The sequence below is a fragment of the Sorex araneus genome, chromosome X (genome assembly GCF_027595985.1).
Source record: "Sorex araneus isolate mSorAra2 chromosome X, mSorAra2.pri, whole genome shotgun sequence".
In the NCBI taxonomy this organism is placed as follows: Eukaryota; Metazoa; Chordata; class Mammalia; order Eulipotyphla; family Soricidae; genus Sorex; species Sorex araneus.
The window spans coordinates 87,523,305-87,535,513 of NC_073313.1; the positions used below are offsets into that span (position 1 = coordinate 87,523,305).

Sequence of the window (12,209 nt, forward strand, 5' to 3'; positions counted from 1 at the left end):
TGCATACCAGACATGCTCTCCCACCTTTTGAGCTCTCTCCTCAGCCTTGATTTTGCATTCTTCGGCAGTTGTTCATACCTTGATGTGTTCAGGGATTTCTCCTGACTCTGTGCTCAGGAGTCACTGTTGGTGGTTATTGTGGGGGCATATATGTATGTTGCTGGGGACCAGACTCAGGTTGGCTGCATGCAAGGCAAGTGCCTTATCTTCTCTGCTATCTCTCTGGCATTTTGATTTTATATTCTTAACTTCTGTTCCTCTGAACTGGATATAATGTTATTGTGGTCTCTGGAAGCCTAAAAAACCCTATTAAAGAAAAACTGCTTATGGGAGGTCTTATATATAGGGGTTCAATTTTTAAAATTGCTCCAGTGTTTTATTTACAGGATCAGATAATACTGGCCATTAAATTTAACACATTTTTGAAAGTGCTTTCAAAAATAGATTGTCATTGTATTAGTTGTATAAGAATTTACAGAGTATCAAGTTTAATTTTTTTTTTTTAATTTTATACCAGGTTTCATTTATTTATTTATTTATTTTGCTTTTTGGGTCACACCCAGCGATGCTCAGGGGTTACTCCTGGCTCTGCACTCAGGAATTACTCCTGGCGGTGCTTGGGGGACCATATGGGATGCCGGGGATCGAACCCGGGTCGGCCGCGTGCAAGGCAAACGCCCTACCCGCTGTGCTATCGCTCCGGCCCCTCAAGTTTAATTTTTAAAGACCTGTACTTATGGCAGAATTTTTACCCACTCACAGGACTTTGATTCTTGGTTTGACACTAAAAATTGCCTTGGAGATCAGAAACTCGTGGAAAGACTTCATGCTGTAAGTAACAACAAACAAGAAAGTTTAGTATAATTAAGTATATATTGAGAGAGATAATATATGCCCTTGAGTCTCTTTGAACTTGTAGCCTTGTCTTTTAGCTCATTTTCACTGATTCTTCCTGCAAACATTTCTGAAATTCCTTTTGGGAAGCAAAAGCACTATATCTTCAGCCTCTCCCTACAAGTATTTTCCCTGCTTCTTCCCCTCCCTCCTGCTTCCCTTCCCTCAATTTCTCCTCTCTCTTCCTCCTTCATTCTTTTAAAACATTGTATGAAACTCTTTTATAATAATGCATAAATATTTTTGGACCCTAACTCCTATGTACTTATATCAAACCGTGTTCTAGTCTTTGTTTTCTCAGAACTCACCAACTATACTGCCTTCAATAAACATTCCAAACTAGCTTTTCTTTAGAATCTTTTTTATGGGGGTTGGGCTACTGGCTCGGCTGCGGGCTTTCTCCTAGATCTGTGCTCAGGGGTCCTTCCTGGTGGTGCTTGAGAGACCATATCCGGTGACAGGGATTGAACCCAGGTCAGTTGTGTGTAAAGCAAGTCCCTTATCTGCCCTACTATCTCTCTGGCCCCTCCTTTAGAATCCTTTTGCTTGCTACCTGATATTTCTGATACTATCCTTCACTTGCATGGCTATTCACTTTTATTCAATTACTTTATTTGTAAAGGAAATATCTCTGTGAAACTGTGATGTATGTCTTTTGATGACCAATTTTACTTATTTTGGTTTCCTTCAGGACTTTGCAGTGCTCAATAAATGTTTATTGATTTGCAGTTGGTGATTGACTAGAAGAAGGACAGGCGCTCCAACTAACCAGGGGTTCAAGTCTGGGTGATGGGAGAGAGAATACCCGGAGAAGAATCTGATCAGGGTGGAAGACAGGTTGAATACGCATTTTATCTAGCTGACCTGAGATCATGGGAGGTAGCTAGAAGAGATAGGGATTTTAAGGTGTATCCCCAACTTCCCTTCCACTCCAACTGGGGAGAGTGGCTGGTTTGAAGAGCACAAACTTTCGTCTGTGGTTATATTCTTGTCTTCCAGGAGCGAAGGGCCGTGTTATGTCATCCCTTGAAGCTCTGTGTGTGTGTTGTGTGTGTGGTTTCTAACCTATCAAAGTGAGATTGAGGAGTCTTTATAAAGTGGTTGTCATGACTAAAGATGACCTTACAGCACTCAGGAAAAGTTATAACTCTATTTTTAATTATTATGAATAGCATTAAGGTTAGGAGGGAACACACAGGGAGACAAAGCCATCAGATCTCTCCCGAGTTACTCATGAGTCAAGCCTTTCATGGCTTCTGATTGCAGGGAGATTATACGGCAACCTTCTTCCCATTTCTGTTTTTTCAGGGGCTTCCCCTATGATGCTTGGGGGACCTGGGAGTTGATAATGATCAGCCTGGAAATGCTATGTTGCTCAAGCCTAGGGGCCCTAGGAGCCAGTAGGCAATCTGGGCTGTGCCGGAGGCATGGCACGCAGTAAGGGGAATTGAACTTGTGCATACCAGGCATTCCTTTTTTTTCATTTCCCATATCACCTATTTCAGACCTTAATCTCCTTTCCTAAAACTTCTATTCCAGGTACCCCTGCTCTCTGCTCTGAGTTGATAACAATATTATTTTTTTCAAACTGAAAATAGAAGTCATTAGGTGGGAACTCCTTCAAAGATACATGTCTTCCAAGGATGTTTGCATCTGTGTTATTGTCTGAGTGTGAGAGAAGTATTTTTCCCTCTGATCAGTGGCGAATTCTTCCCATATGGACTCTGGATCTTCTTTGCTGTTGGACATTTCTTTATGATTTAGCCTTTTTGTTGACCAAAGTTTTTATTTCCCTTCATATTAACACTTCACTCAACATGTTAAACATGGTCAAGGACATATCTTACTAAAACCCAAACCCATATCTGCACCCTCATACACATACAAAATAGTACTCTCTCACCGTCTAGCTGTAATTCTGTTTTCTTCCCTTGGTAGCTAAGCTATTTGAAAGAGTGATTTGTCCTCTTAGACAACACTGTCTAATCTGTTTACTCTCAAAACCATTGACCGTTGGCTACTATTTATTCCATTCTGCTAAAAATTGCTCTTCGAGTTTTTCAGTGAGTTCTGGTTGCTGGGTTGTGGGTATGCTTTTGTTCAGTTGTCTTGACTTTTCAGAATATTTAGCACTGCTTACCACAGCTGCTTGAGACTCTTTCTTTACTGAACTATAGTACTTGGAATGGATTCTGCCTTGATTTTTCTCTTAACTCTTTGCTCCTGTCAGTTTACTTTAAGAGCATTTTCTTTTATTTTTCATTTTCATTTTTGAAACCACTCAGTGGCAGGGAATGAACCTGAGATTCTGGCATACAAAGCATGTGCTCCATACTATTGAAAAGCCATCTCCCTGGCCCTTTTTCTGTTTGTACATGAAACCTTAGTGTTCTGTAGGGTCTTTCATTTTTTTTCATACATGCTTTCCAAGAAATCCACTCACACTGTGTAAACCAACTATACTTCTTCACCTATAAACACATAATTTCCAAGTGTATCTCTCTGTATTTTTCTTCTAGCTCTTGACTTATATATAACACCACCTCTGAAACTTTCTGCCTAAGTGTTTCACATGCACTTTAAACTGTTAATAATATCACTTAGTCAAGTTTAAGAGCCACAAACCAGAAAGCAGAAGTCTTTGTTCTTTCCTTTTTAGTGCTCACACATGTCTAATAATAATAGCTACAGTTTACTAATGTTTGCTGTGAATCAACTCTATACATGGACAATCATAGATTTATAACAATAGCCCTAAAAAAGAGCCTTATGAAAATAAAGCCTAAAACATCTTCATTAAAAATTCTTGGCATAATTAAAAAAATTCTTGACATAGATAGATAAATCATAAATGCAAAAATACGAAGTTGTTATATATTTGGATGAAAGAATGGGGGACATTAGCTCAGAAAAGTTGAGAACTTGTCCAGGCTCATTAAAGGTAGTCAGTTTGATCTGGGTTTGAATTAATTTTTACAATACTTACTAATAAAGTGACTTTAGTGATGTTATTGAAATTGCAATAATCCCATTTTCTTCAAAGTTGTTGTTCTTCATTTTATTTTTAAATTCTTGGGATCCTCCTGGTGATTCTAGGCCAATCAGGTTGGTAGTTCAATATGAGGGTCAGAAGGTGGTGCTTCTTGGGGGGACCGAGATTCTTGGGTGCCAGAAATTGAAGTGGGATTGACTGCTAGCAACAGGTGCTTTTAACCCTTTTACTATCACTCTGTCCCTTAATTTTTGATTTCTTCTTATTATTGAGATCACACCCATTACTGTTTGGGGGGCTATAATGCCAGGGATGGAAAGCAAGGCCTTGCATATACAAAGTATGTGTTGTTCTATCATTTGAACCACAATCCTGAGCCTTAAAGATTTATTGTAAGGATTTGATACACCATGTAAAGTTCATAGTGCAGTGTCTGGTGTCTGATGTATTTCAGGTACCTGGAGTTGGCAGTAGTATTATTTTCTTTAGGTAGAATCTATCTTTCAGGTATATAATGATTATTTCATTGTTTTCCTCTATTCATCTGTATTTTCCTTAACACTGCTCAACATTTTTCTCATTCATACATTTAGCTATTTTGAGATGTCCTGAATTTTTATTTTACTTTCAGAGACTCTAATTCATAATTTGACTTAAGATTTCCTTTAAGGTTTAAAAATCTTGTATGACAACAGCTTTTTTAAAGTTTTTATTTTGGTGCAGAGTCAGTAGATAATCTCATCTTAATCTTTAATATATTTTATGAGTTAAATCATGAATATCTCATTGAGCTTGCCTATTCTCTTCTAGTTGTTTAATGGGCCATTACTTGGTTCTTTTTTATTGAGAAAATTTGGATCCTGTGTCAGTAGTGTTTTTCAGATTTATGATAGGAGGTAAATTTTACATTAGGTGTTCTCAATAAAATATGTGGTTTATAATACTGAATGTTTCATGTACTTTTTGTAAAAACTATTCATCTTTTAGGTTTTAAAACCATTCCTGTTACGTCGTATAAAAACTGATGTTGAGAAGAGCCTGCCTCCTAAAAAGGAAATCAAGATTTACTTGGGACTAAGTAAAATGCAGCGAGAATGGTAAGATATTTTGCTTTCATTGTAATTTATTTATCTCTAACGATTTGTTTTGAAAATTAGCTTTAAGGGGCCAGAATGATAGTATAGTAGGTAGGGTGTTTGCCTTGCATGCAGCTGACTCAGGTTTGATCCCTGGCATCCCATATGATCCCTTGAGCACTGCCAGGAGAAATTCCTGAGTGCAGAGCCAGAAGGAGTAACCCCGGACCATCACTGGTTGTGGCCCCAAACAAAAAGGAAACAAAAATAAAAATTAGCTTTAAGTGGCTGTTATTTCTCTAGTTAAAAATTACTTTGTTGAAACAAACCAAAAGAAAAAAATTATATTCTTTTTATTAAAAAAATTTACTCCATACTTGGCGGTATTTGGGGCCTACACGTAGCTTGGTGCTCAGGAGTTATTCCCTATCAGTATGTGGGGGAACATGTGGAGATAAGGATAAAACTCAGACCTCCCACATGCATAGCATATGCGCCAGCCTTTTGACCCATCTCTCTAGCCCTTCCATTGTGTGTTCAAATGACAAGTGACATACTTCAGTGATTTTAATGTGAAATAGATGAATATTTAATTATTCCTCAGAAAGTTTTAAGGGTCCTGAAGTTTATAGACCTGTGTTTGAATCCCTGCTTTACTTTTTAATAGTTCTTTGGTATGTTGTGTACCCTGTGTCTTTTATGCAAAGTGGGAGTAATTGTACATCTGAGGATGTCCATGTTAAAGGGGTAATGAAGGGAGTGACGCAGGTGCTCAAATCCAGACCCTGCTGGATCTTAGCTAAGAGGTGGTAAAAGAGTTCAGCAGGAGTGTGAGATGATTTAGGCAGAGCAAAATGAGTTTATTGAAAAACTGTCCTCTGGTCAGACTGACACCAAGCAGGCCTCCAAAGAGAGACCTGCTTAGCACAATGTTGGGGAGTCTTTGACTGCATATATCTGGGCTGCTTAGCCATTAACTTTCTATTTTCTATAGATTAATTAATTCTGGGAGGCGTGTGTAGCCCAGTCTAGGAATTAAGCATTAGCGCTAAGCTATAGTAGGGCCTCTCCTGGGCACAGCTGGTTATGTGAGAAGCGACAGCATAGCTAATTGTGTTAGTAGTGATAATGTCAGCCTGTCAGGTTTTTGAAATATGGACTTAAGCTGGGCCTCTTTTAGGGGCTTTTGTAGACCACTTCAGATTAATATTTGTATATTTGTTAGTTATTCTTGCTTTTTCCATCATCAAAAGTAGTAATAGCCAAATAATAAATAATAAGAAATTGGATGAAGACATCAGTGATTGTGATCCAAGTAATAAGTGATAAGAAATTGGATGAAAACAACAGTGATTGTGCGTATTACAGAAACAAGCTGGAATGATTTGATAAATAAAAAGCGAACCAGGAAATTGACATTAAAACAAGGAATCATAAATTAGATCCAATATTAGTATAATAGTGCTGCCAAGATAAGCAAAATGTTGCTTGTATAAGACAAATCACTTATCTAATGATTTCTCTACTGTTAGAGCAGTAGAGGGTAGTGGGAAAAAGTATATTCTTTGGAGTTAGACATGATTAAATTCTGGCTTTGTCCCTATTCTGTGGCCTTGAGTAAGTTGTTCCTTATTGTTTTCTGACTATTTTTTTCTTTTTGGGTTATACCAGGCAATGCTCAGGGGTTACTCCTGGCTCTGCACTCATGAATCACTCCTGGCAGTGCTTGGGGGACCACATGGGATGCTGGGAATCAAACCCAGGTCGACCGCATGCAAGGCAAATGTCCTACCCGCTGTGCTATCGCTCCTCCAGCCCCCTGACATTTTTGTTTTGGGGCCTCATATCCTACACTCAGGGATTACTCTGGGTTTTTTGTTCAGGGACTACTCCTGGCGGGGCTCAGGGGACCATATGGGGTGCCGGGGATTGAACCTGGAAAAGCTGCATTCAAGGCAAACTCCCTACCTGCTCTGCTCTGGACCATGTTTTCCTATTTTGTTTTGTTTGTTTGGGGACAACACATACTGGTGCTCAGGGGCTACTCCTGCCTCAATGCTGGTAGCTGGGGGTTACTCCCAGAAGTGCTCAGGAGATCTTGTGGTAACAGGTATCAAACTTAGGCGTCCTGCATGTAAAACATGCTTTTCAGCCTGTTAAGCTATCTCTCTGGGCCCCTATTTCCAGAGTTTTAACTGCTGGGATTTCTGCCTGCACAGTGGCCATAATTCTAGTAGATGATTCTGAATTGTAACACAGACGAGATTGGGCATGTTAAGGGTGGTATGGCCATAGACAATGTGTTGTAAACACAATGATGCATTTAGTACTTTTTTTTGTGATACCTGCTACTTGCACTTCACATTAGTCAACTGTTATTATAATGAAATAGTATCAATTGAATAATTATCACCTGAATTTTAGTAATGGATAAAGTAGGAAAAAATAAGTTTACAGGCAACCTACAAGTTATAATGTTCAAATCTTTACCACTTTCTTTGTTTTTCTAATCAGATTTTGTCCCAAACACGTTTCTATTTATCTTTAAATGGAGTTTGAGGGACATTTCTTGACGGCATTAAACCATTATTGATGGCCTTCATCCTTCCTAATTATTGATGATTAATTATAGTCTACAATTTTAGGTATACAAAAGTCCTGATGAGAGATATTGATGTCTTAAACTCTTCTGGCAAGATGGACAAGATGAGGCTCTTAAACATTCTGATGCAGCTTCGGAAGTGTTGTAATCACCCATACCTATTTGATGGAGCTGAGCCTGGTCCACCTTATACCACTGATGAGCATATTGTCAGCAACAGTGGTAAAATGGTGGTTCTTGACAAACTCTTAGCCAAACTCAAAGAACAGGGTGAGTTAAAAGTCTTTTAACTTGACATGAAATTCCTAAATTCTAATGACTTGATGGGAATAGCATTTTGCATGATCATTCATTCATTCATTCATTCAGCTAAAATTTCTGAGGGCCGTTTGTCAGGAATTGTTCTACAGGCTAGTATACAAAGCTGTATTAGACAACATGATTGCCTTGGAGTAGCACATAGTATTAGTAAGGAGTTGCAAATCATTGTGATAAGGGCTATGGTAGCACTGTCATCCCATTCATTGTTCATCAATTTGCTCGAGTGGGCACCGGTAACGTCTCCATTGCGAGACTTGTTACTGTTTTTGGCACATCGAATATACCACGGGTAGCTTGCCAGGCTCCGATGTGCAGGCGGGATACTCTGAGTAGCTTTCTGGGCTCACCGAGAGGGACAGAAGAATCGAACCCATATGTTGAGAAACCTATAGTTTGGGAAATCTTCACAGAGATGGTATTTTAGGCTGGCTGTGGAGAATGTGTCAGAGGAAATTATGACGGGAAAAGGAGGAAGGTTTTCCAGAGCAGTGAAACAAGTGTGAAGGAGGGAACTGAGGAGGTTAGGGTATTTGGGGTTAGTGGCCACTGATAAACCTTGGAAGATGATTACAGCCAAATTACATCAGGCTTTTTAAATCATGCTTTAAGGTATTCAAATTATTTTAAAAGGGGCTGAAAACAGGGTAGGATATAGGATATTTGGCTGTGGAGAGTGACAGGGTAAGAATTGTGTGTTAGGAGGGGAGCTTGAAGGCAGCTTGGGGACAGATACGGAGGTTGAGATGCTCAAACCAGGAAACCAGTATGCAGGCTGTTGGAGTTAATCCAGTGAGTGATTGTGTAGACAATCAGGCATCATGGAAGAGAAAAGGCAGAGTCTAAGTGTACAACCAATGTATGACTCAGTATAGAATCCCTTAAAAATACGTAGGTTCAGAGGAGGATGCATATGCTATATTTTATATTGCATATGACATTACCTTTAATTTGGTAATTTTCGAGTTAATTTGACATGATTTGAACTAGCTTTTTTTCCCCAAAATGTTTTAGGTTCAAGAGTTCTCATTTTTAGCCAGATGACACGCTTGCTAGACATTTTGGAGGATTATTGTATGTGGCGTGGTTATGAGTATTGTCGACTGGATGGACAAACGCCACACGAAGAAAGAGAGGTGAGGAAGCAAAAATTAAGCAAGACTTTTAACAGCAGAGTTGAGTTAAGAAATATTTATCATCGTCAGGTGGTTTGAACTTTAGCCTTTTCCTTAGCCCTCTGCATGGTGTTACTTACTACCATCTCTCTGCGATCTTTAGTTTGGCCTCCGTCATACCAAATTCTTTACAAATCATCTTTTTCAAGGTCTTCTAAGATCCTCACTTACCTAATAGACACTGTGTCATTGCATCCTTACCTCCTTGAATCACTGCTTTCTCTGACCAATTAATTACTTTTTCTCAGCTTACTCTTTGACCTCTGAATCCGTGCCATTTCCTTTCTTGATTTGCCTTCTACAGTAGACCCTCGCCATTCGTGGAGTTTAGCAGTTGAGTATTCCAGTTTGTGAGCAAAACTAAAGACTTAGGAACCATTAATTTTTAAAGTGAATAATATCAGTCTTAAATATTGCATAAAACCGAAATGGGACCACATAGGTATAGGTACTTATCAAGCATTTGGATTTTGAATATGAAAAGGTTGGTGTACAGGAATGATTCACTTAGCTAGTGAGAGTGAGAAAGCCTGACTAGCCCCTAGTATCTTTTGTCAAATTTGATACATCGTATAGATCTTTAGATGGTCTCTCACGAATGTCATGGGTCTAATGCATTTTAAATGCCTTAAAACACTTTTGTGTGTGGGTGGGTGTGGGAGGCGAGCTTTGCTAATTTATCTTCTCTTTTCTGTGATCCTTCAGGACTCTGTCTTTGGCCTCTGTTAAGTCTATACTCATGCTCTGGGCAAAGATCGTGATTTTATGGTATAGTGGAAATGCATTGCATTTGGTTTCAGAAAACTTGAATTTTAACACTGACTTCACCACTTTTTCATTTATGCAAGCCATTTAATTCTCTGAGCCTCAGTATCTTTATGTGTACTAGAAGGGTAATATTAATCAAGGGTTTCTTTGGTGACAATGTTGTGAGCATCTGTGGCTATGATAAGTATGAGTACAGTTTTTAAAACTGTGTAGTGTGGTAAATGTTGCGTGTCTTGAAGTTGCACACAGGCCATTTTACCCCTCGGCTTTCGGGTGCCTTCTCAGGCCAAAAAGAATCTCAGATTGTGTCCCTTTCCCTCCACAGCTGTAGTGGACACGAAGTGTCCACAGTGCTACCATCTTCTTATTTTTTAATTCGAAAAACTTCCCCTTCTCTCTGTTGCTGCTGTTGTAATGACTGGGGTTGCACATTGCTTGCTTGTGGTGTTTGCACTTTGGTTGTGTTGCTTGCTGAGCTTTATAGATCTGGTTTTGGCACTATTATACTCCGCTGCTCTCCTCGCCAGGGTTGATATTTAGTTGTGCTCACATACACTCTGGTTGTAGTGCTTGCGAGGGGTTCCTGTGATTTTTTTTTGATGCATGTGTTCACTGTGGGTCACACTCCTTGCTACAGAGCTCTCGTATCTTTTTGAACTTCAGGGCTCACTGGGGATCACATGCTTCAGTTACAGTGCTTGCATACACTGTGTGTCTGAGAATTAGAAACTCTGTTGGAACACTGGGAGTCCCACACAGCAGAACTGCAAGTAGCTCATCCAGCACATGTGGGTGGCACTGGGGATCTAACTTATGGCCCCATTCTTGCAAGACAGGCACTTCCAGCAATTTAGCATTCCCTGCGGGCCCTGCGTCTCCTTATTCAAGCCAGACTGCAGCATAGGAAAAATGTTCACAGCAGACACACAGGCCCTTTTCATTTTAAGTCTTTTACTGCTACCCACAGTGCAGAAACAGTTACACTAAGATACTCAAATGTTGAAACGTTTCAGAACTTACACTGTTCCGCTGTATAGCTTTTTAAAAACTGCCTTTGAGAACAGTAACTTAAAATTTTACCGGGCCTTTGCTGATTTATTCCTGAAAATGAGTTTCTCTTATGCATGAAGTATAGGCCATATACCAGGCCCAGACAGTATGATGCAAGATGCAAGATAATGCTTCTTCCTGGAAGATGAAAAGACTGAAGAGGAGCTCCTGTGCTTTCTGATCTCAAGTAGCCAGTTCGCAACTCTGACTTATTTCTCCTCATGAGAGATGGGATAATTTACTTAGTTAATGCTCCAATTCTTCTGACCTCTTGAAGTTTCAAATAATGCTTTCCCTTTAGAGTTTGGAATTTTGTGTGTTGATTTTAGATACAGATCTTTATATTTTTCCCCTTGGAAATGCCCTCGTTTCTCATTATGTTGTCCACACAATCACTCATTTATTCTCCTAATAAAAAAGGAGTTATCATTTAGGATTATTTACTTTTTTTTAGAATTACTTACTTTTAATTGTGTGCAAACTGTTGAAAAGTAAGCAACCTTTTTTTGATAGCTCTAAGAGTTGCCTTTCTTCAGCAAAGTTTCTACAGTTAAATTCAACTAGCTAAAATCTCAGGTTTGTGCTAAGTTCTTCGAAGCCTTGCTAAATTGACCTCCTCCCCTTTAGAGGGAAAGGGACTGACATTTGTCAAGCCACTACTATAATCTATAAGCTGGTAGCTTATAGCTCCTATTTAGTTCTCCCAGTAGCCCAGTAAAGTAATGGTATAATTTTGTCCAATTGAAACTGTGTCTCAAAGAGGTTAAATGCTTGCTAAGAAGCACGTATGCAATAAACGTAGTTATGATTCATGCCTAGGTTTTTGCTATTTCCTCTACACTTAATTGCCTCTCACTACACTGTGCTGCTTTTCTCTACTCCCCTTCCTAAGTGCTGTACCAAGTATGGCAGTGAGAATAACCTTCTCTGCCTGCAACTTTTGTCCATGTCATTCCATTCATTGAAAATATAACTCCCTCTATTTTGTGACTATAAAGGTAACGCATGATTGCCGAAGATAATATGTGATTGCCAAAGGAAATTTGGAAAGTAACTGTATTTCTAACCAGTCATTTTATATCTAGATAATGTATATAAGTAATAAGTATTTTTCTATGTACACTAGATGTAAAGTATAGATACTTTTCCCCTCAACATTATGTCGTGCTTTTTCATATCAGTAAAAAAAACCTCATTGTGAACATAATTTTAGTGTAATATTTCATCCTATGGATGTATTATAAGTAATGAATCTCTTTATTGCTTGATCATTTAGTTTGTGTCCAATTTTTCACTATTATAACTAATGCTGAAGTAAAAGTCCTTCTACATAA

The 12,209-nt window shown here is 38.9% G+C and overlaps 1 protein-coding gene across 8 annotated transcripts in view; it reads left to right on the plus strand.

The window, feature by feature from the left end:
* Window positions 1–12,209, plus strand: part of SMARCA1 (SWI/SNF related, matrix associated, actin dependent regulator of chromatin, subfamily a, member 1) — a 104,451-nt gene that overhangs the window by 23,440 nt on the left and 68,802 nt on the right. For all 8 annotated transcript variants that reach the window (XM_055122714.1, XM_055122715.1, XM_055122716.1 and 5 more), the window contains 4 exons: window positions 763–831; window positions 4,874–4,983; window positions 7,608–7,834; window positions 8,897–9,018. In XM_055122714.1, coding sequence (XP_054978689.1) covers window positions 763–831; window positions 4,874–4,983; window positions 7,608–7,834; window positions 8,897–9,018 — 528 coding nt within the window. The remainder of the gene's footprint in view (window positions 1–762; window positions 832–4,873; window positions 4,984–7,607; window positions 7,835–8,896; window positions 9,019–12,209) is intronic.